Below are 23,893 nucleotides of genomic sequence, written 5' to 3'. Positions count from 1 at the left end.
AGAGATGGAAATCCAATGCATCAGGAATCCCCCAAGGGGAAAAGCCTGCCAAAGTTGCCTCTCCCAGCAGGTCAGGATCTGTCCTGGTTCTTCCCACAGATGACTCTTGGCACCACTCAAAGGAGGACATCAGGCTGCAGGCAGCTGCATGGGCCAAATTAAGCATCTGCAATATCACCTTTCTAAAATTGACTGAACTCCATATGACTGTTCAAGAGCTGAATTTATTAATTCCAGTTGCATAATGCTATGAAGGTACAGTTAGTAAGTGGGCAGCAGAAACGCATGATTTTTTCAATGCCTTTCAGCCTGTTCCCCCCCCCAGCCCTCAATCTCTGCAATTATGTTGTCCTGCTTTGACACCTCGCCACTTTTAACATCCCTTGTCTTATGTTAGTAGCACTGCCAAAGCACCTGAGACATTACATTCCTGTAAGGCAGTAACCCTAAAAAACAACAGGGTATCTACTATTCGATATAGGAAAAATCCATGAACTACAGGCTATTCAAGGACCTATACAAGGCCATAGAAGTGCATCTCTTCATTTACTAGGACAGGCTTGCTTCAGAGCTGGTCATACAGGGATAGGTCAAGCCAACAAACATTCAAAAATACAACTCCAATACAACTGCACTGTTCAGAATACAGCAGTAAAAGACAAACTTTTTAAAATCAAATGTCTTTAGAAAAACTTTACCAACTGTATCACAGGAATTTTATTTTGAGGTGAAGATATACAGAGAAGCAGTTAAAAAAACAACCCAGTAATTAAGAATTCCCATTGCTTAATTCCTCAGTGTATCAGCGCCAAAACTACATAACATATCCATTATGTAGTCTGATATTCCAATCCAAGTAGGAATGACTTTTCAAGGACAAATGGAATGAAAGCAGACAGCAAGTTAATTTGTATAGGCATACGCTATAAAGGTAACTGCATTAAGAATAATAATGAAAGCCTTTTCCAAAAGGTTATAAAGGACAACTTGAACAGATCTACCAAGCAAAGAACACACTCCAGACAAGAGTTCAAAACTAGAACAAAAGATACAATTCTGCTGTAGAATGTAAGAACTTTTATAATGCAATAATAAAATTGCATATTTTAAAATAAATGCTTTATCTTTTTAAATGAATGGAAAGCAGACTTTACTTCCTACTACCAATCCCTAAAATAGGAAAAGTAGTGATGGCAAAGTAAACTCTTATTTGTCTCTACTTCTCCTGTCCTACTGCAGTGCATCACAGAATAAAGCCTTGGCAGTGCTGCTATCTACTTCTCAGCAAAAGCAAAGTGGCACCACTCACCTAGACCTAGATTTAGATTAGGGATTCATAAATAAGACTACGGCAGTCAAAAACCAGAGCATTAACAAATAAAAAAAACTACTCAAGTACTCCTGCATAAGCTAATCATCTTCCATTTAAGACTTCCCAATCCTTCCAATATCTACATCCTCATATATAAAAAGGGAGCCATAACTGCCTTCAATTGAATTAATAGACTCATTTTGATTTATTTTAGCAGAAGGATAAGTAGGTTACTTTTTTTGTTCTTTTTATATAGAAAACCAATACTTTTCATTTCACTTCACAGATACTTTTAGTTGATCAAGGTAATAAAAGGGGCCAAGAATAAAAAAAACCTTCAAAAATACATAAAAATACATTTGAATTTGAGTAGAGATAAGCCTTCTATCAAAGCCAGCAGAGCCTCCTTATCAGCAGCAGCAGAGCCCTGAAAATAAAACTGCTGGGTGTTGCACTTGGCTTGGGAACAAGCTTGTTTGGCGACCTTAAGCTTGTCGCTTCCCTCTCTACCACCATTCTACATAGGGGGAAACAGAGACAAAAGCTTCTAGAATATAATACTGAGGTCACTTAACAAAATCACACAGTTTGTCTTTAAAAAGAAGCAAAGTCAAAAGTTAAATATATCAATCTACTGCAAGTTATTTATTACGTTTTTTCCCTGGTTCTGTAAAAATTCCTTTAAATAGCTATCTTACAAACAGTAACTGTTTTTGTATACTGCTGAAGAAATGAAACTTTATAACAAAGTGATATTTCCACAATTACATTCTTGACTATATGACAATGCTGTTTGCAAAAGGCTTCAGATTTAGTCCAGCTGCAAATTCTACTGGGAATATTTAAGACAAATGTAAGTGTCAAGAGAAAAATATATAATTATCCAATGCTTATTAAACAGAACTTTATCCATAAATTTAATATACTTCTACCTATGGTTGCTATTCAGGTAAGACCAACTATCAGTTTTTCATGAAATTCTTTGGATTGTCAGCCCGAGCCTCAACACTAATCCTCAAGAACCACACAAATCAGAAATACCACACAGGCAAAACTTAAAGGTGAGCGTATCACTGGAAACTGAGCAACTCCCCCTGCTCTTCTCAATACCACAGAGAAGTTGATGATCGTTTTGATAATCTCACATGCAACTCAAATGGAAATACTTTGTCTAAGAAGCAGCTCAATTTATTTCATATCAGTATTTTGGCACATAAATCAGGATTAGTTATTACAGAAGCTAACAGTTAAAAAATCTCTCTTTAATCAATCCAATATACAAAAACAAGAGGAAAAGCTTACTACCAAAACCAGAGATATTAGCTTGCTCTTGACAACACAGGTAATACCACATCACATTCCTATCATTCTGACAGGGAGTGCTGACAGCCTGCTCCAGAGCTGCCAAGAGGACAGGTCCTGAAGAATTACACCATTGCAGCAGAATCATTTTTCTCTTGATACAAGTTTTATCATGATGAGAAACACAACAGTACATGGAGCAGCTCTCCTTCCCCCTACTGCCCGTGTATTTCTCATTTCAGCCTCCTATCATCTCTATACGTCATATCATGAGGCAACTCCAGTTTCCACCCCCAGTCTGTATTTCCCAAAGACGCTAAATTATTCAGTCTATGATATGAATAAGTCCATTCAAGGATTTAATTAACTATCTTTGCCAAAAGAGAAAGGACCATACGTAGCTGTAATTCCAGAGGTGTGAATAAAGCATGCATTTTTCCTCTGTAAAGGTTTGATTCTTTAATAACTAAACAACCTAACTCCCAGGGTTACTAATCATTTTAAAGAAACATGACTTCCAGTTCCTTTTTACTGTTGGATCCACAAAATAAAGACATTTTGGGAAGGAAAAACTTCTTCTCTTCTTCCTGATTTTCATGAATTAACACATCATGTAAAGCAAAAAAAAAACAACCAACATTGAATCTTACATGCGTATGATTATATTAGAAAGAATTAGTATAGGCTTACTGACAGTTGTACAACACCTTTCAGTTTTTCCTTACCAGCTTTCATCTGCAAACAACTTTAAGAAGAAAACTACAAATATAAGTCTCATACTTGTTTTCTTCTTCTCTTAGCAAAGCCTTCCTGGGACGAGAGACAAAGGTGCTACAATATAATACTACTTCCAAAAACACTGGAAGGTACATTCTGCAGTAAAACTGAATGATATCTGTTCCTTCTTCCTACCTCCCAACCTACAACTCCCTTTTCCTCACTCATCTGTTTTCCTTCATTGGCTCTCTTCTCTTGTTCCAGAGTCATTCTGTATCTGCAGTGCAACACACAACCTACACAGCAAGCACTCATCTTTATTCAAGACAATTAAGACCAATTACTGAATACCTGGAACACACAGCACGCAACCTTTAAGCCAGAAAATCCTCTTCAAATGACCTCTTAAACTGATGACATATTTGTCATTTGGATAAGGTGTAGTACCTCTTGACTGCCTGCAACAATTACTTTAATGAAATGAAGTCTTTTGAAAATTTCCCAAGTGAGTGCCAGAAGCAAAGTTTGGTTTCTTTTAATACATCTCCTGAACAGGAGTTCACAGCCTCAGCAGGCTGCCTTCAAATCCCAGCATAAGGATTCCACTCTGCATGCTGTCCTTCTGTTATGGTGTGCAAGGGTGCCTGTGGTCTGCTCAGCTGGTCAGCAGAAGCAAAGGGGCTGCTTGCACAGCTACTGCAGCCACACAAAATTGAGTGGAAAACACATTGAGTTCTGTCTTCATTCCAATAACTAACATTCAAGAGTAAGAGAAATTGCAATAATCACATGACCAGCATTCCAGATCAAGGAGAGAGAAAAACTAGACATGCAGCACATTTCAGTTTCACAGACAAGGCAGCTTTGAGAAAAACACTTTTTTTTTAAAATCAGAAAATTGCTGTTTGCAATAATGTTTTTCTTCTACTCCAACTTCCAACGTTTTCACTCTGCCTCCTAAGCTCATTCAATTGACAAAAAGCCTGTTGTGCTCAGTACTGCATGCACCCTGTCTGCTCCTGCAAGTCCACTAGAGGGAGAGAGATCCTAAACTAAGCTTCTGATGAGGCCACTACGAGTAGAAGACCAAGGACATTTTTACAATACATGCAAGAGAAGGAGAGGAAGACTGCATAATTTTAAAAACAGAGAGAGTGAGCTCTAACAGCTCCCCAGCAAACCAAAAGCACATCAACAAAATAATCTAATATTCCCCAGAAGTCATTTAGATTTCTGTGAACCTTAGCACAAAGTTTAAAACTCAGCTATAGCTTTATGAATTTCTTAACAGTACACTCAGCTAGCATTAAAACTGATTTCCTTCTATGAATAAAAATAACCAAACCACTGAAAGGAATTGCCAAAATGAGAAAACACAGCGGGAAATAAGGATACTGCAAGAATCAAACTTCCATTGTAAGCAATTTTGCAGAAGTGAGGTTATCTATACTGGATTTTATTACTCAGATTTTAAATGCTCTTCTTTTAGATACACCAAGAAACACAGCAGTTTCTTTTGTTTTATTTTAGAGGAGAGACAAGCTCTCCTCTTTAGGTACACATTTTTGAAGCAATATAACAACAACAGCTAAGATGCACATCATACAAATTTTTACAAGTTTAGCAAGTAAATCAGAAGAAACAAAACCAACCTTCATGTTTGTTGACCTTCATGTACTAAAACAAACCGTATGTATGCATGTGAATGCTTTTACAACCAGCACTGCTAAGCTAGGTGGTTTGATAATAAACACCTGGAGCACATGAGACATTTACAGTCAAATAGTTCTTAGGGAAAGAAGAACTCTAAGAGGAGAAAGCATCCAGGCAGAACAGGATACACAACTGGAATATTTTAGGTGGCAAAAGACATCTTAATTCTAGCTACCCTTTATTTTTTGACCTCATATGCAAGCACTGCAGAATGCAATGTCTTGGTGCAGACAGCTGAGAATCTCAAGGCAAGTTCTTGAAACAACTATCAGAATGAAAAGAAACCCAAAAGTCACCTTTTTTTTTTGCTGCACTTGGGACAGCTGTAGTAAGGTTACCCACAGTATCTCTTCTACAAGAGAAAGAAAGCTGGCACAGTACTCCTCTCTCTTGTTACAAGGGCAAACTTTAAAATTTAATGAGGACAAAAGAATTCTATTTGATTACATGAACACGAAAGTCTCTAGAAAGTCTTGTAAAATAAAATCTCCCTCTGCGGGCATCCCAATGCTATCCTGATCATTTTGCTGTAATGTCTATCTAGAATAGATTATGGACACCACATGAAAACTGAAAACCATTAAATTCACCACTAGGAGTTTAAATCTTCAACATTACCTATTCTCCCACTGAAAGAGAGCAAATGAAATAATAGATTTGTTGTCAAAATTGTATGTGCTCATCTCAATGTTACTCCTAGGATCTACAGTCTTGACACTAGAAAACTGTATGGTAAGAACATTATTCTACAATCAAGAGGACAATACCAAAGTTCAGAGGTAAAAAAAAAAGTTTAAAATGTCCATAATAAACAATTACTCCTTGAGAAGGAAAAATACTGATACATATTAAAAACACTGAATAGTTTTAGAAATCCTAAAAAATACCTTGATTAAGAGTTACACATTTCTTGATCAGGCATTTTTTTTGTTTCCCCAAAAAAGTGGAGTCAGTAAGTTTCTACATATGAGAGATACCATGAAAATAGATTGTTTTTATGAATTGCATCCACATAGACATCATCAGGTTGAGAAGTACTATTAATCAGTAGCAGTTAAGTACACAAAATACCCAAATAATTAAAAGGACTAGAGGCTTAATCGTGACTAGAAGACCTACTGACTTTTCTGCACAAACTTTTGAATGTTTTCATCCCTGTTTGATCTACCTTCCAAAAAAAAAAGTTAAAAGACTTACCAGCTTCCTGTGAATTTAATACTTCTAAGGCATGCATCATGGCACTTGCGAAGACATTGGCATCTTCTTTGCTGCCAAAATTCAGACCATACACTTGTCTAGCATCACGCCACTGATGGAAGGTCTGTGTAGCCTGATTGTACTTGAGCCCTTTTGGAATGGCACAGTTTATTACCACCTACAACAGTCAACAAATAGAATAAATAAAATAGCTGTTTCGTTGCAAGTTTCATTTCGATTTTATGGAGCCATATAAACACTTCTGATTTTTAGTAACAGAGTCGTTGCGCAAATGCATCCAGATTTCAGAGACTGCCTTGGTTTTCCATTAACCTCAGAGTACTCGTTAAAAATATACATATATTCTAACGAAATTATCACCTTCCTCCTGTGGATGCTGCATCCCTTAGCTTGCAGTGCTTTCAACAGCAGTTTACATGGACTTCTACTACCCATCATAAGGCATCATCCTGCAAGATTGTTACAGCTCACACAAAAGGTGATAAATTGTAGCCAGTACAACAACCATTTATTACCAGCCATCCGCTAAGATCTCATTGCACTTGGGTAACTGTATCCTCTCAGCTTTTTCCACTGACTATCAAAAGAAAATTGTCCTCAGATGAATACACAGGTACTATTTATCACTTGCAACAAGTTTTTAGCAACAAATCACACAAAGTATTTTCAGTCTATGCCCCAGGTACATGGTAGAAGATAAACAGAAGAGAATCATTTCATGAAAAGCTGGAAAAGGAGTGATATATAGAAATTTTCCTCAAACAAAAAAAAGACTACAACTCCACCCCAAGTTATCACAAAGCAGAGCTAATTTTACAAGAGTGTCAGGCTGTTATTTAATCAAGATCTATTAAATTCTTCATTGAGGAATTACAATATTATCATTACTGCTCCCTTCTCAAGCTCTCAGCGTAGTAATTTTTTTTTTTTTAATAAATTGATCTGAGGAAATGAGTAACTATTCAGCTAACTTCAGAGAATAGGGAAGAACAGAAGTCCTTAGACTCAAACTCTGACTTAAAGAGAATGACATCATTTACATCTACACTACCACTCTTCCTCCCTACACTTCATATCTGCCTGTAGAAAGGAAAGGTAAATATTGCACAAGGAGAATCACTCTAAATGTATTTAAAAATGTAAGTGCTTAGTTTTATGGGGAAAAAGTCATAATAAAGTTTCATTATTTGAGGTAAAAATGAAAGTAAATTTACTATTTGAAGTTCCCACATTACCAAAGATCATTTCTTAGTGTTAAAAGAAGCAAAAAATTAACGTTCTTATTCAGAATTTTCAGACATTCATTTACCTGATGATCTTGAATCTTCCTGCCCACAACTCTGAATGTGTTGTTGCCTGTGTGATGATATATGTGAACTCTGCTGAATCCAGTTGATCCACCAGCTGGTACCCATTTCTTATTGGCATCATCGTAGACCATTACAGCAGCTCGTGCTTGGCAGATACTCTGTTCACTGTTAACATACAAGTATTTAGGATCAGAACATTAAAATTACTTCAGGCAAATTCTTTTCACTCAGAAAGTTGAAGTAGCACTCCTTGCAGCTTTCTCACTTTCTGTTAATTCAAAACTGCTATCACTTTGACATTTTGCTAACAGGCAATCATTCTGAACATGTACAGTCAAGACAAATACAGTATAACTACTAATGAAAAAAGCATTTACTTTTTTTTTTTGCACCTTTTCTTAGCAGTTTTCTTTACATGTTTTCTTTTGTCCTCTCCATCAACTATGAGCTTTCTAATTAAACGCTATAAAAGCTATATACAACATTTTGGACTAATAGTAAAGAACAAAGAATCTGGAGCTGTACAGCTTCATACAATTTGCATTTTCCAAGGGGCAACTACTTCTACAAGAAGTTAACATTGGAAGGCCCTGGCTCCTGTTATTATGTATGAGGAAACGAACACAAATGCAAGCATGCATACACAGATGCTAGGATGAGGTTCAGCACACAGAAGTTTATCTACTCATAAATGAAATGCTTTTTTGGTTTTGATATATTTTACATCAGTTAGCACCTAGAATTTACATTTCTTCCCTAAGGAAGGTTCTGTTAATTACTGAAAACTACAATTTCAACATCAGAGGACTTTATTGACGTCCACAGCTAATCCTGATTACAGCAGTCATCCAGAAGCTAAAGTACAGCCTAAAGTTAAAAGGAGAATATCACGAATGGCATCATAATAGAAACAAAACTAAGAAAAGCAGAACATACTGTAAACACGGTTTACTGGAGGGGTGTGGATGGGACAACACAAATTGTCTTTGCGGGAAACATCCAGATGCAGACAGGACATAAAAATAGAAAGGAATGATTTCTTATCAGTACGCCAAATTCTCTGAACATTGCACTCCAGCAGACCCAGCATTACAGAAAACACATGAGATGCCTGGCTTGCAAGGAATGCAGTGCACCATTTGGAGAACAGAGGAAGCTGAGGAGACATGTTTCTTTGTTTTCTTTTTAATAAATAACAAAAGGACAGTAATGAAATATTTGTTCATAAAAAATAAAGGTGGAGAAGACAACTCCCCCCACATTCCTACTAAAAAAAGAAAAGAATCAAGAGATTTCCCAACATCTCATCTGCATCTCTTGACACAAGAAAGCACAGAAAAGTATCCAGCTGTTTTGCTAGCTTTCAGTAACAATGGCTTTGACAAAACACTGCACCAATTTCCATCACACTCCCCCATGGCTCTCTAGCTAACAGAGTAAATGCTCAACTCCAGAACGATGGAGAAGAAAAAAAACAGAGATCATGCTTCTTACAGTAGCAACAGATTCAAGATCAGACAAAGAAATACACTCTCGATTCTAAAATGACATGTATTCTAGTCTCACTATCTAAGCTCATAACAGGAGAACAACCTCTCAGTGGGCCACCCTTTTTCCAGAAAGAAATTGGGTGAATATAGGCAGAGTAAGATTATAACATATGAACTATACTGGGAAAAGAAGTGCCATATATACGTCTCTTAAAATCTACCACCTAGACCTAAAGGATCACATCTGGTCCGAAGAGAAATGCAAAGACTCGTAATCCTGTAAATAAAATAAGCTGCAAATCTCAGATGCTTCACAAGTCGTATTAAAAAGCACAGCACCGGTAAATGGTGTTCCCTCACCTGAGAAGAATGCAATTCAAAAACATATTACATTTCCCTATTTAGAGTCTTCTGGCAACAATCTTACCAATGTTCAGATCCAGAAATGCTCTGCATTGATCACAAAGTACAAAATAAACAGCACTGGTCTTCTACATTACGTAGTAGTTCTATAGAAAATTTAGACAATTTCTGAACTTACAACAGTTTTGCTACATCTGAATTTGGGTTCACCATAAGCATGACAAACCATAAGTGACAGGACCTAGATACTGATTTGGAAACAGAGCCACATGGTCTGCAGAGTTCCCGTAAAAAAATAACTTCATCTCAGATTCACAATCATGTGGCAGACAAAAAAAATCATTGAGATCCTATTAAAAATTGAGACAATAAGCTAATACGTTCCAATTACAGTAAGGTAGTACCAGAGAACGATTAGGTAATGGTACAGTGATCAGAAGATTTAATTAATAGGACAGACAGCCAAATTCAGATGCTCTTTTTCAGTGCCTTCTTATTCTCTGCCCTATCATGGTCCTTCCATGTGCCTAAGCTCTGGAGAAGCTTACATGATTTTTTTTTTCCAACATAAGAAAAAACACTACTTATTTGACAATTGTGCCACTTACATTCAGAATGTAAGTGGCACAATTTAAAGCACAAACAAGGTGGCCTTGAGTACTACTTCCAGCTTTTCTTTAACAACTGTTCTAATTATTTTTAGTTCCACTTTTTAGGCTATGCCTTACAACTGGAAATACTACACAAAAGTTTCTATCGCTAATATTTCATGCTCCATTTAAAATAAAATAATTTTCTTAATAGCAGTGGGTAATTCTTACCCATACAAAGATACAGGATGATTCACATCCTTTAAAAAAGGCAAATACCAACAATTTCCAGTTGACCTACTTGATTATTACAAAATAAGCACTCTGCCTTCATTTCACACAAATCCTAAAACTAAAATTTTCACATTCCATGCCTATAATTTTCCTATCCAGGTACCAATTTGAAGGCAGCAAACTCCCCTCCTGCTAACAGCTCCCACCATCCATCTCTTTGTTTACCAGGCTGCAGCATTTAAGACAGACAAATGAAACCATTGCTATCAGAAACAAATTAAACCATCACAGTGTGCTAGTCTTTTCCCAGCGTTCAATAATTGTACTTTACTACATGGAGGGAGACGAATTCAATTTCCTTCTCTTAGTAAAAGTTCTGCACTCTAAAATGACTGCTGCTTATTCTGAAGAATAGCAGGAAGGCAAAAATGGATTCTCAGGCCTTCTCTTTGATGTTTATTTGAGTACAACAGCCAACACTAAAAACTAAATACGTAAGGCTCCCTCCCAAAATTCTCATTTTTTTTTAAAACAAGAGCCAAACCTGAGCTCCTGACCTCACAAGGCTACACCAAACCAGACAGCCATGTGTGTACCTCATCATCACGCCACTGATAGGTCTAATAAAAAACAAGTCTTTATTTTCTTTCCTTAATCCACCTTCTCCAGGCAGAGCACCAAGTTTTATGTAAGGACTGTTAACCAGCACCTCACCCATACTCTTCATATTCCTCCGCTATACACAAACTTCAGTTCAAAAGGGATAGGAGCCAACTGAAACAGAAGAGTGCCTTTTATCATATTCTTTGTTCTACGTGTTTATTTCACTTCCCTGCTGTATTTCCAACAGGAAGGTGGTCTTCACTCATCTCGGTATTTATACGTGACCTCTCTACAGCCCACAGAGGCTCTATGAATGCCTGTACCTTTGACTAGAGGACTCGATGTCAGATGTAAGGAGACGACTTCCCTCACCCACCTAAGAGCCACTGTGGTATTATTACAGCACACATTTTCAGACAGATTGGGAATGAGCAAGTTCTCTACAGTAATGCTGCGGAACAAATGGAAGAGTCATCATCTCTTCGCCATGTCACTAGGCCTTCTAAAGCATCTTTCATTCACTCACATCTCTACAGTTTTTCCTTCTTCTGGTGTATTTCCTAGTGTTACAGTCCCAGGAGCTGTTACATTCTGACTAGCCAACAGAAGCTCTTGCTGGGGTATGTGGGAGAACAAGCAAGACATCTCCCTCCAGCTCCAAAGGCTGCTGCCAAAACACGCAGCTGTTTCCAGGGGCTGACTGCCAGCTCACTGGGCCAGTGGGCTGCAGAACTGAAGTGACAATCTAAATCTTCACTCAATTAAATGAAGTGATTATCTATTTCCAAGTAAACTCGCTGAAATAAGCATGTGAAACGATATCCACAGAAGGGAAGATTTGTGCTAAACAGCGCTTACTAAACCTTAGGAAACAAAGCATACGAGCCCTCTCCCCAAAATTCAAAGCTTGACAAATAGCTGGATAAATATACGTTAGCAACGGTTCTATAGACATAAAGCTCTGACTGTTGAAGCCAACTATTATTCTGAATAAATCCACCTACAGCAATATTATATAAAGCTGAAGACAGGGGGGTTGGTTTTTGTTGGGGGTGGGGGGAAGTAAGGGGAGGTCTGGCACTCAAAAAGCTCACACAGAAAAATATAGTAGTAATGAATCATAAGATTGTTCTTAAGGGAGAATATACTTTCCTCCTCCAGCGATGAGATCATATGGAAAGTTCAAAAACCACAGCAAACTGACCCCTAACAGACATGATTCCTTTGCCCAAATGGAATGTGCTCCCTCTTTCACATTCCAAGTTCTTAAGCTCAGTGCACAGTGACACCAGCAGTCTGCTAAGCTAAGCCTCCCCCAGCAAAGGGGATGCTTGTTTTCCCTCCATTAAGGGATAAAAAAGGATAAAGGTTGTAGATGATCAATTGCATACAGAGAAGTGCAGGACTGCAGCCACAGAAAAGATAATATACCAACAAAAGCAAGGAGAAGCTGAGACTGCTCAGGTTCTGAATCTTTAGTATGTTAGAGATCTAACAACTAGAGTTGCGTTCATTTGTTTTTTAAGTCATATCCACTACCACGTCTTTTGGCAATTCAGTCGTTTTTGGCTGGTATGTTCCCAATTCATAGAAACAACATTCTCAAATGAGCAGTCTTTGTAGGTCAGAAAGGAATGGAAAGATGCTGATTCACCAAATGCCTACTTAGGATTTTCAAACTGCAACACACAGCGAGGAAACCACAACATTTCTAATACTGATGTCTTAAAATAGAATTTCACAAGCAGCACAATATAGGTCCAAATATCCAGTTCTGTATCTTGGAGGAGTTTTGAAAGATGATTTTCCCTGGTTGTTCCTGAACCCCTACTGGCATGATACAATGAGAATGTGCGTTCTCCACTTTGTTATTAAAAGAAAACACACCTGGTGCTGCAGCACTGCTTTCTATTAACTGAAACAGATACTCCACAAAGCTGGCATGTATTCTAAGTTGCTCATTTGGCTTAGTTCAGTAGTTATTTGCTAGCATTTTAAAGTTAGTAAAATGTTTCTAATGCCCTTAAGTTACTTTTCTCTCTAACTTACTAACTGAGCAGAAGGAACTTGCATTTTTTTCCTGCATTGCAAAAACCTGGCAGAATACATTGCTCCACAGAAGCACTGTGCCTGGTACAGCAGAACGAGCCATGTCACCTTGCTGCTTGCATCCAACCTCAAATAACATGGCTCGGCCACTCCAGGCCTTCAGACTGTACAGCATTTAACTCACTTTCTAAGTTTTAGAATAAGAGCAATACGACACCAGCTGATACACTTAACACCTGCCTCTCACACAGAATCTTTTTCTGACATTAGGATCACTCTGAGGACAAGAGTGGCTGCTGATTTCTTAGAGCAGGTCAAAGTCATCCACGAGTTACCATTCAACTGGGAGGTGAAAGCAGAGGAAGCAGCTCCAGATTGCTTCACTAACGGCTCCCTCGTAATGTGTTAATTCTTGCCTTTGCTCAGAAAAACTTTTGATTGATAACTGAGAGATTCATTCATCTCTCCCACTTTTTCCTTCTCATGAATTACTCAGAACAGACTAGCTGCAGTATCAGAAACCAGACAAATCTGCATGGGAAAGTCTCTACTAGACATAAAACCTACTACCACTGAGGAGTAAAGGAAGCTGAACCTAAATGCTGGGACTGAAAGCTTGCAAAGAAACAAAGCTTTACTTTTGGCACAGCATTTTGCAGTGCTTTATTCTGAAATTTTATTGTTGTACAGCTTTTTTTTCTCTCAATAAATACCTTCAACAATGGAAATTGCTTCTCAATTTGTGTATAAAATCATTTAACATTAATTTAAGAACAGCCTGTTTTTATAGTAACTAACTTACAGAATAAACTTCTTATTTTGCTGAAGATCTGTTCTTTTAGTTTCACAGTTTTATCAACAGACCTGGCAGCAGGTGGCTATTGGAGAGGTTAAGGAAATCACTACAGGAAGAAAGTATCATGTATAAGCTGTATATATTACAGCTTAATCTCAAATGGAAGCATTTTTCACATAATTTATACGCCTATGAATTCTATACTTTTGAATATTGTTGCACATTACTACATTCACCATGAAAGTATTCCATAAAGCGGCCATGCAGTCACTGAGCTGGCAATTGAGTACCATCTCTAGGTTTGTCATATGCTGAATCAAGAAAAAATACAGCAATTATCCTCATTAGAAACTGCTATTTAAGTTTGAAAACACATGCTTGAGTCAGACAAATGCTCACAGTTCAGAATATTATTTCAGAAATATCAGACATACAAATTTCTGTACAAATTGTTGTTTGTTTTAATTGATAATAATAAAGTACATGCAAAAATAGTCTGAGAAATTGTAACAATGAATGTGTTCTGAATGCAGACAGTACAGGGACTGAAAAACATCACAGAAACCACATGAAAAAGTAACAGAAATTTTAACTACTCTGTACACAAAAGACGACTCTTGTCACTTTTTTAAGCTGACAAATTGTTGCAGTAGACAAAAGGAATGACAATTTGATGTCTTGCTTTTTAAAAAGGAGGAAAAAATCCTTAATTTTGATCATTCATAGTACACACTGCATTCCATAAAGCTGGAGATATTCAGAAGTATCAGCTAAAAAACAGGGTCCAAGTCAACACACCATCCGCACCACTTCACTCTCCACAGGTTAACTGCTTCCCTTCATTTTTTCCCTTATTTGTGTTAAAATACTATCCACATATTTATCTGCTTTTGGGCTGTAAAGGAGGAGCAGTTTTGTCATAAATTGCACTTCAGATTCAAAGGCTTCCTTATAAATAATTCGGTGTGGAGAAAAATGCAGCACTAGAATGTTATGCATTCAAAATGCACGCGCAGTCTTGATACAGACAATACTTTCAAGAGATGAGGTTTTAAATCCCAGTGAAGAATTTACTTTGAACAATTAAACACTGTACATTTGTCCAAGCTCCAAGACCAAAAGAGACAGAGGTTTACTTGAAATTGCAAGTTGTGAGGTGAAGAAATAAGAGTTTGGATAAACTGGAATTTTATACACAAGATTTGGTCTTCACCTTATACACAAACTTAGTGATAGCTTCAAGGAAATACTTTAATAGCTTTCGTTAACTAGCTTTGAGATAATATTTTTCCGTCAAGTAACCTCTAAGCAGCAAAAGCAATCTTTTTCCCCATAATTTTCTACATTCTTCATCCTATCAAGAATCATTAAAATGTTTTCCAACAGAAATTTTGAAAAATATTCTGAACTACATGCTGGCTGGCTGTTTCATTACAACCAATTTGTAGGAGGAATTGGATCTCTGTAGACACCCTTCTTATACTGCTAAAATCAAATCTTAGTTTAGACTCCAGAGACCCACAAATGTGATAGTTCAGTTTACACTTCTGCCACAAACTAACCCATATTATTGCTTTCTTTTATCCTCTCACACAAGGTGCTCTCTGAAGTATGCCATTTTTGGTAATTTATCCAGATTTTTTTTTTCCCCCTGAAAATATTCCACTCTTAAAAGCAAATCTATTTTTCCCCACACTTTCTTCACACATTTCAAGAGTTTACTGACACTAAAAGGTTATGCAGAATCTAAGTGGTAATTTAAGTAGATTAAGATTCTTCGGTGTAGATGCAATGATTCAATGCAGTGGCATTACAAGCCAAAAGTTCTGCTACAGTCTGGCAAGCACTGTTTGGATGGCAGTCTTACTTCATGGTGGAACAGAAGCACAAGGTTGCTACCAATGATCTTTTGTACAACTTGAGACTCTTCTTAAATCAAAAATATCTATTATGTCATAACACTCTGAAAAATCAGATTCTCAGCTTGTACACTTCTTTTGACAAAGCAAACAGATAACAAGCTCCATGACACAATCTAGGAATGAACCAATTTGCAAGCACCAGACTCTGCTGTGACTGAGCAAAGCTAGCAGTCGTAAAATCAATACATTTACTGAAAAGGAACTACCATAGCTTTAAAAGTTGAAGTCTATTAACTTTAGACCAGTGCCAAAAGCTAGCCAGATGCATTCCTTCCTTCCTATAAATTATCTTCTTTTATGGTTTGTCATTTTCAGTGCTCCAGTTCCATGAATCTGAGCCTCGTCGTACCATGGGAAGCTTTTAAGTGGGCACGAAGAACAACACCATCTTTAGCAACTAGATTGACAGTTGCTCACAATTTCCTGTGAAAAAAAACACTTAACACCCATTTCCCATCTTCTATACATATTTTAACAGAAATGACCTTGTGTGATTTCTTAAAACTTTCAACACACGGCACAAATCACAGCTTCCAGAGTCCAGGCTCCCAGTGCAATCAGAGCTCTTGAAAGCACTCTGCAACACAATCCGTCATTACACTACCACTGCTGTGGATCATGTAACTCCCTTTACTTTCAGATAAAGGATACTCCGTTCCTCCTGGAATAGTACGATAGTAGCATTTTTACATTACTTATTTAACATAATGGATGCTTCCGATGCAGAGAGCTGTGTACAGGGGATGTGGCTGATCTCTGATTGAGACATTACAGCCCCAGCGTTAATACAGATACACAATTCACAGCTCATTACAGTGATTCCTTTAGGAAGTGCCTTTTTAAAACTTACTTCCACTTAAAAATACAGAAGTGAACAGCACACTCTGTGCTCTTCCTTTTGAATACTGCATTGATATTAATATGAATTAGAGAAAACAGGGCTCCACTGCAGAAACAAAGAGTATCTAGCAGCAGATGACACAGAAAAAGCTAGAGATTGTCAGTCCCAGTCTCTATCAGTAAGTTGCCTTCCTGGGTCCACAAACCTCATGGCAGTCTGGAGGAATGGAGTACTTAATGCCTGTGTAAATGAACATCAATTAGGGGCTTCATTTCAGCATACTGCATACAGAATTATATAGAACTTAACAGCATGCACTCAGCAAGAGCAGAGGTTCTGAGGTGTGATGTCATGAGGTCATAAACATCTCTAAAAGGTGAGCAAGAGAACAAAAGAACTTCTGAACTGGAAATAAGCACCTTCACAAACAAGTGGAAGCACAAAGACCCAGGGAGCCACAGATCAGCCTGGAAAGGGCTGTTCAGAGAAGCTGTAGGTAAACCACTCCTGGAGGCACTCAAGGCCAGGTTACATGGGGCCCTGGGCAGCTGAGCAGGCAGGGGCAGCCCTGCCCATGGCTGGGGGTTGGGACTGGGTGGGCTTCAACGTTCCTTCCATCCCAAACCACTTTATAATTCTATGATAGGGCAAATACTCTTAGAGGTCTTGGTGCAACTGTCTGGAAGTCAAGAAGGCAGCTGGTCACAGACAGCAAGGATACTCAATGGCAAATTGTACCTGATCAAGTCAATTGCCTTCTGTTGCAAGATGATGATAAAGGTCACGTAACTTGACTTCAGCAAGGCCTTTGGCACAGTGTTCCACAGTATCTGAAGTCAAACTGAACAGACAGAGACTGAATGCATGGGCTACAAAGCAGATGGAGAAAAGCTGGCTAGATGTTTAGGCTCAAAGGGTTACAGTGAGCAGTTTGAAACCTCACTGGTGAGCTGTTATTGACAAATGACGGAAGTCAAAAGCTGATACTGTTCAATGTCTTCATTAATGACCAGGAAACAGCCTCGGCAAGTCTGTGGATGTCTGTCTCAAAGGGAGAGCAGATATGCAGGACAGCAGAGCTATGCTAAAGGAGCCTGCAGGCTGGACAAACCAGCTGAGAGAAACCTCAGGGGCAAACAACTACACCTGGGATAAAGCAACCACCTGTCTGTAAGAAACTGATTATTCCCCTCTATTCAACACTTGAGATCATATCTGGAGCACTGTGTCAGGTTTTGAGCTTCCCAGTACAAGAAAGACTGACAAACTGGAGCAAGTCAGACAGAAAACCATTAAGGGGATTAGAAAAAAAGATGCAGGAGGAGCAGCTGAGACAGCTGGGTGTGTTTAGCCCTTAGAAGAAGCTAAAAGGCATGCACCATCCACCTAAACTGCCATTCTCAACTACTCCACAGCTTATTATAGAGAATACAGCCAGCTTCTTCTCAGAAGTGCTGGGGGATGAGAGGTAACAGCCAAAGGTTACAGAAAAGGAACTTGCAACCAGGTAAAAAATGTTACACCAGGAGAGCAGTTAATGGCTGGAACAAGCTGCCAGAAAAGCTCGCTGTGGAAGTCGCCCCCCTCAAAGACTTCAGAATTCAGCTGGACAAGGCCACGAGCAACCCAACCCAATTTCACAGACAGCCTGTATTGTGCCCAGGACTGCAGCTGAGGAACTCTCAGGACTCCCATAGTGTCTAAATTCTAGAAGGAAAAAAGATCCTTTGAGGAGGTCCTACTGATTTGCAGACACATCATCAGAAGTACCTTATTTATGACAATTACTGCCTCAACACCTCATTTTACTGGAATGTTCTTCCCAAAAATAACATTGTGCATTTCACACTTGCAGTTTCAGCCAGACTCTCCTGTAGCATACAAAGAAAGACCTGAAACACTAGCAGTCCTACTGCTCAGTGTCTAAAGCTAGGAGGTTTAAATGAACTGTGCATTTGTATTACTGACCTGTTCTACAAAATAGATGTCTGTATATTTAAAACAGCATCTGACTGAGCTATTTTAGAATGTTATGATTAGCAGAGTAACTCAGTGAGTCTGAAAGGGAAACGACATACTACAGTTCTCAACTATGGATGAAACAAATGAGAGAAAATCAAAAAAACATGGAACTGAAGGACTTGGGAAGATCCAAGGGTAAGTAAACATCTCAGTGCTTTTCCTTTTTTAGATCAAACAAAGTTTTTGGTCTTCACCAATTAAGAGGTCTGCCTGAACTTCTTGTAATTCTATTATTAACTATACATGAACTATCAGAGGTATAATGAAGTGGGACTGAAATATGGACACACTGTTTCAAATGAAGCTAATTGGGGGTAAAGTGGAAGGACAAGCATCCAAACATCTTATATGCTATATTTACATCCCAAAATGCTTCCTCTCTTTCCCTTTCATTTTTTCTTGTTCTAAAAGTACCCAGCAAACACACATGGAATTTGGTACTCCTACTCAAATAAGGAAGGAAAAAACGAAATGTGGTTTTTAAAAGTCAGGTGAGTCATTGTTCTGCAAGTTCAGAAAAAGGAAGGAGGAAAAAATAGTTTTAGGAAGTTATAAAAGAAGTTTAGTCAAGTATTAGAAGAAATTATTAACAACTGCTGTTATGCAGCAGGACAGTTAACAAAGGAGTTGGTAGAACTCCCATTCACACGAGATTCTTTTTCAGAAAGAGATTAGAAAAATACCTGTCAAGGCTGATCACAGCAGTCTTCAACTCATTGCTCCAAGGAAAGTGATTACACCAGTCATACCTTGCTGTATGCCAAAGCCCTTCACAACCATTTTCTCTTCCTCTTGTCCTCATCCAAAGTTTCCCTATTTCATTTCTACTGTGCTACACCTGCTGTAGCCACCCCACTCTTTTGCCTCTCTCCCCTGTTCCTCTCCCTTTAAATTACATTTCCTTGCTTCTGCAATTGCTCATACATCACTCCCTCCACAAACATTACTTAACAGAAGGGAGAACAACTGTTTATGAGGGTGGATAGAGATAGGACATGGGGAATGGTTTTAAACTGGGACAGGAGAGCTTTAGGTTAGATATTAGGAGGAAGTTATTCACATAGAGGGTGGTGACACACTGGAACAGGCTGCCCAAGGAGATTGTGGATGCCCCATTTCAAAATATGCTATTACTTTCCTATATGCTTCAAGCACACACCTGCCTCATGGCCTGCCAGAAAAAAAATAAAATCTGGTAATGAGCAGTCCGCATTTTCACATGGATGTAGCTCATAGGGCACAAATTTATCTGCAAGTTCACAATAAATTCATGGAAGAATTCAAACCAGAAAATACTTACAGCACCTTTATGAGTGGTGGTTTTGTTGAAGGAGCAATCGGTATTTATTGAACGCTGTAAAGTACATGCCAGGATCTATGATACTGAAAAGTGACTACAGATCATTTTTTGAACAAAAATGTGGCTTCCAGTTACTAAGTTTACTTACATTTTTATAGACAACTGCAAAAGTAGGTAAGTATATCCATCATGTTAGTAATCCTAATGTTCTGAAAATGTATACCCCACATACACAGTGGTATAGCACAGCAGTAACAAAACAGCAAAGACAAAGCAACACAGCAATTTTCTGAAGTCAGTCTTCAAACACCTTCCCTTCCCTAAAATACAGGAACTGCTAGGAATCTCATGCTATATTTAACCTGATTTTTCTTCTCTTTAGAAAGCAACAAGTGTTTATGCTGAAGTGCACGTAATGGTTAACAATCTTCTCTACTTCAGAAACATAACAGAAAGAACTTCCCTAATCTATGCTAACAGCAGGGTGAATTGCTACAGCACTCAGGCCAGTTCATTCGTTCCCTACTCCTCACACACACTTCTCAATACACTTTCCTTTGATTCAAATTACTTTCTGGCAAGTGTAATTCAACCTTACTTTGAGCAACTCCTTTTTCTTCCCCACACCTTTTAATCTCTCAACATCGCTTTTTAAACAGTTGATTATTTCTCACTCTTATAAGCTATACATTACTGATGTCCTCCTTGAAAGGGTTAACTCACTGCCATTTTAGAAGCCCTTCAAAACAGCCAAGATTTCAGCCCCTAATTTGTAAGTCCTGCTTCAACTCCTTCCCAATTCCTCACTTCTTCCAACAAATTTTACCAACATACTTCAAAGTACAAAGCATTGTCTTTTTTAAATCCAATCTCTTAGATATAAACCCATTTTTATAACTGTAATGATAATCAACTTTAATTAATCTATAAATCAGCCAGACCTGTGATCATTCTTCCTCTGAATATCCTTCATATAGTGCTGGTTAACAAACAGCAAAAATTTCAGCATCTCCTAAAATCTGACATTTGGCTTCTAGAGTCAATGATTTCAAAGACAAGGTAGAAAAGGTGATTTGATTTAAAAATTCTGCCACTGTTTTATGGTACTGGTGCTTGACTTCAAGAGAAAATCCATTGTCAGGAGCTGTTGGAGGGAGATTTCTCTCCTGCAAAATAGGCACTAATGTAACTCCATCAGAATGAGACAGGTTACTTCCAAGAGGCTCTACGCAAAACGCCCTTTTCTTCTCCAAACAGGCAAAGAACAGCATGAGCAGAAATACAGAAATCAATGCTAGAACTCACTGAAAAAGTATTTTGAGTCTCTGTGACCCACTTTTAGCTTTGAACACCAAGAGATGACTGCAGTAACTAATTCAATTTAGTTAATAATTAACACTAACATTTGTGCATCCAATGCATGTAATGCTCTGTCCTAGAAATAGGTTTGAGCTATATGCACCACAAGCCATTAAATAGAAGCTGTTTGATTTTCTCAATGTCAGCTATTCCATGTGACTCTTGGAAGAAAGATGAAGCAGCTAGAAGGAAGCAGCAAGGAGCTCTATAGCCCCCTTAACTAAAGCATACCAGCGTTCTAAACACCTGCTTGAAGGGTTTTTTTTATCCACACTGAGAACCTAGTATAAACTGACATTGGAATTATCATCTCTGAGTAAGACAGACTATTTTTCAACGTGTCTTGCCTCAAATAGGTCTATTATCAAAACTCAACAAAAGATGATTACCCTGCAGAAAAAAGAACAATCTTACTCAGAGCACAAAGCACACACACGGAGCAGCTGAGGCATGACGCATGCTCACTCCAGTTAAAAATCGATCAACAGAATTTCTAAAACTCATCAACACCTTTGTGACATCAGCCACAGCTTTTCCACAGAAAGCAGCTCTTCTACTATTTCAAACCACTTGACAACGTAATTATTTCCTAAGACTGCAATGTTTCATTTGAGGAGGCTGGTTGTAGGCTCCCAGCAGGTCTCTTAGATCTGCCTTCAGACCTGAATGAGAGCTAGCGAGTTAAGCAATGAGAAACTGTTAGCCATGAACTCCTGCTCCCAGCTCATAGGTATTCAACTGCCTCCCCAGCTGTCCTCTCTGCTTTTCAAATATTCGTGTCTTGAGACAGAAGCTGAATGTTAAGAAAGTTGTATCCATGTCATAATGACATCAACCTTACACGTTTGTATCCGTTAGGCAGCAGGATCTCCAGCAATACAGAGACATACTCCTGTTCACTTGAACTTCTGTTCCATTACAATACTCACCTCTACACTCAAGTTTTAAAAGCAACTGCAACTGGTGACTACTGGTGATGTGGTAGCAGCAAGAGGACAATATATTTCCTGACAGTCCCTTCAATTCAGAACTTTCAGTCAGGACAATTCATATCTCCGTTGAGTACATCTACAAGCACAGATAATTGCTCAGCAAATCCATTTCTCTGCATGAAAATTTCCAAGTGTATCTGGGCTCAAGATTGAGCTCCAGAATGGATTACGCACGCAGACAATATTACTCAAAGGACTAAACATTTTTATATTTTATATTATGTGCATAGCATAAAACAATCTATTATAAACAACGGTATTACTCACACCGCTCAGGAAGTCCCCTGAAGTTCAAACAAAAGTATTTTTTGCCTGTTAGGGCACGGAGAAAAGTACCTGCCAGCTTCCTTCAGTCAAAAAACAGGAAAGTAAAGTTCTCAAAGCAGCAGTAAGATCAAAAACAGGCCCCAAAAAAGGGTACTTTTCCTACGTTACCGTCAGAACTGGAAGAGATGTTCAGACATTTTTTTCCAATATTAAAGTTACACCCGCCAGCTATTCTATCCCCTCATATTAAGGGAGTGGAATTCACTATACCTTAAATTGCACTGAGAGCAGCATGTAAACCCAAAGCACTGCACAGGCTAATAGTACTTTGCACTTCATTTTTTCCTGCTAATCTTTTCTTACCCCAGTGAACTATTATAAATACTTTTCATTACAGTAACGTATAAGTTCAAACCAGAAAACACCACAGAAATAGGCCAGCTAATAGCCAGTTAAGGCTTTTATTCTGAGGTTGTAACACTGAAAGTATTAAGAATACAGAAGTATAAAAGCTGGACACTTGTACCATTCAGTATTCTCCAATAACAAAATGAAACAGAACCCATTCACCAACTCCAACTGCAGAAAGCATGTGTAAAGCCATAGTTATGTATTCACTGATTATTTGCTCTGATAAGGTATTCAGTGTTGCAACTACAATGCAAAGGTGAGCTGAGGAATGATTTTGCCAGAAAATTAAGGCTCCTTATCAGCACCCTCATTGTTGAGGCTCACGTTAACTAAAGAGCCAAAAAGCTTTATCTGTGTAGGGAATTTCACTGCTTCAGCTCATACAGCAGTAATCATAGGAAAGCGCTGTTTTGCGGTATAAAAGGAGCACAACCCAGCAGGCATCCCACATGCCTATTTCATCATACAAGATGGCAGTTATGTAGCAAGAAATTTCATGTGGTTTCTCTAATTGTAAATCAAACCAGCCACTGTATTACCTTTCCTCTGCAGCTCTAACCTCATTTTAGAAACCACCTTTTCCAGGCAGTCTTGCATTATTTTAGTTCAAAACGTTGCTCTCTGTAGCCATTTAAATGCTAAGTTATTTTAGATGCCATGCCACAGGACAAAGTTCTGCTCTTTACAGCCTTTATGACTGGGCTGAGTTTTTCCAGTGATACCCTTCTAACTAACTACTGTCAGAAGTTTAATCTTTAAACCACACAGGGAGTGTCTTGTATCTTCCCTCCTTAAAAAAGCTTTGGGACTCCTTCCCTCCCCACAAGGGTGGTTTCAGAAGAGTTGCTATGGTTCTCACTGGCAATACCACTGGCATTGGCAGGTTCTACTTGCCTATTAAGTGTTGGAGGGTATAGAGCTTTTTTGCTTGTTTACTTTTTTTTAAAACTCAGGCTACAGTTACACACTGCTATGCTTGCCCAGAGAGGTGGTGGAAGCCTCATCTGAAGGCTTTTAAGGCCAGGCTGGGCAGGGCTCTGAGCATCTGCTGTAGGTGTCCGTGTTCACTGCAGAGCAGACTA

General features: G+C 38.4%; 1 protein-coding gene across 11 annotated transcripts in view; it reads right to left on the bottom strand.

Moving 5' to 3' along the window:
* Positions 1-23,893, bottom strand: part of ENAH (ENAH actin regulator) — a 106,526-nt gene that overhangs the window by 36,531 nt on the left and 46,102 nt on the right. For 10 of the 11 annotated variants that reach the window (XM_090134979.1, XM_090134978.1, XM_090134981.1 and 7 more), the window contains 2 exons: positions 7,572-7,737; positions 6,242-6,419 (listed from right to left, as the gene is read on the bottom strand). In XM_090134979.1, coding sequence (XP_089991105.1) covers positions 6,242-6,419; positions 7,572-7,737 — 344 coding nt within the window. Of the gene's footprint in view, positions 1-6,241; positions 6,420-7,571; positions 7,738-16,665; positions 16,686-23,893 lie in introns of those variants that run through there. The other variant, XM_090134982.1, reaches the window with a different exon arrangement.

The sequence above is a fragment of the Phasianus colchicus genome, chromosome 2 (genome assembly GCF_987193195.1).
Source record: "Phasianus colchicus chromosome 2, bPhaCol1.hap1.1, whole genome shotgun sequence".
Taxonomy (NCBI): Eukaryota; Metazoa; Chordata; class Aves; order Galliformes; family Phasianidae; genus Phasianus; species Phasianus colchicus.
This window is presented reverse-complemented; position numbering and strand designations above follow the sequence as displayed.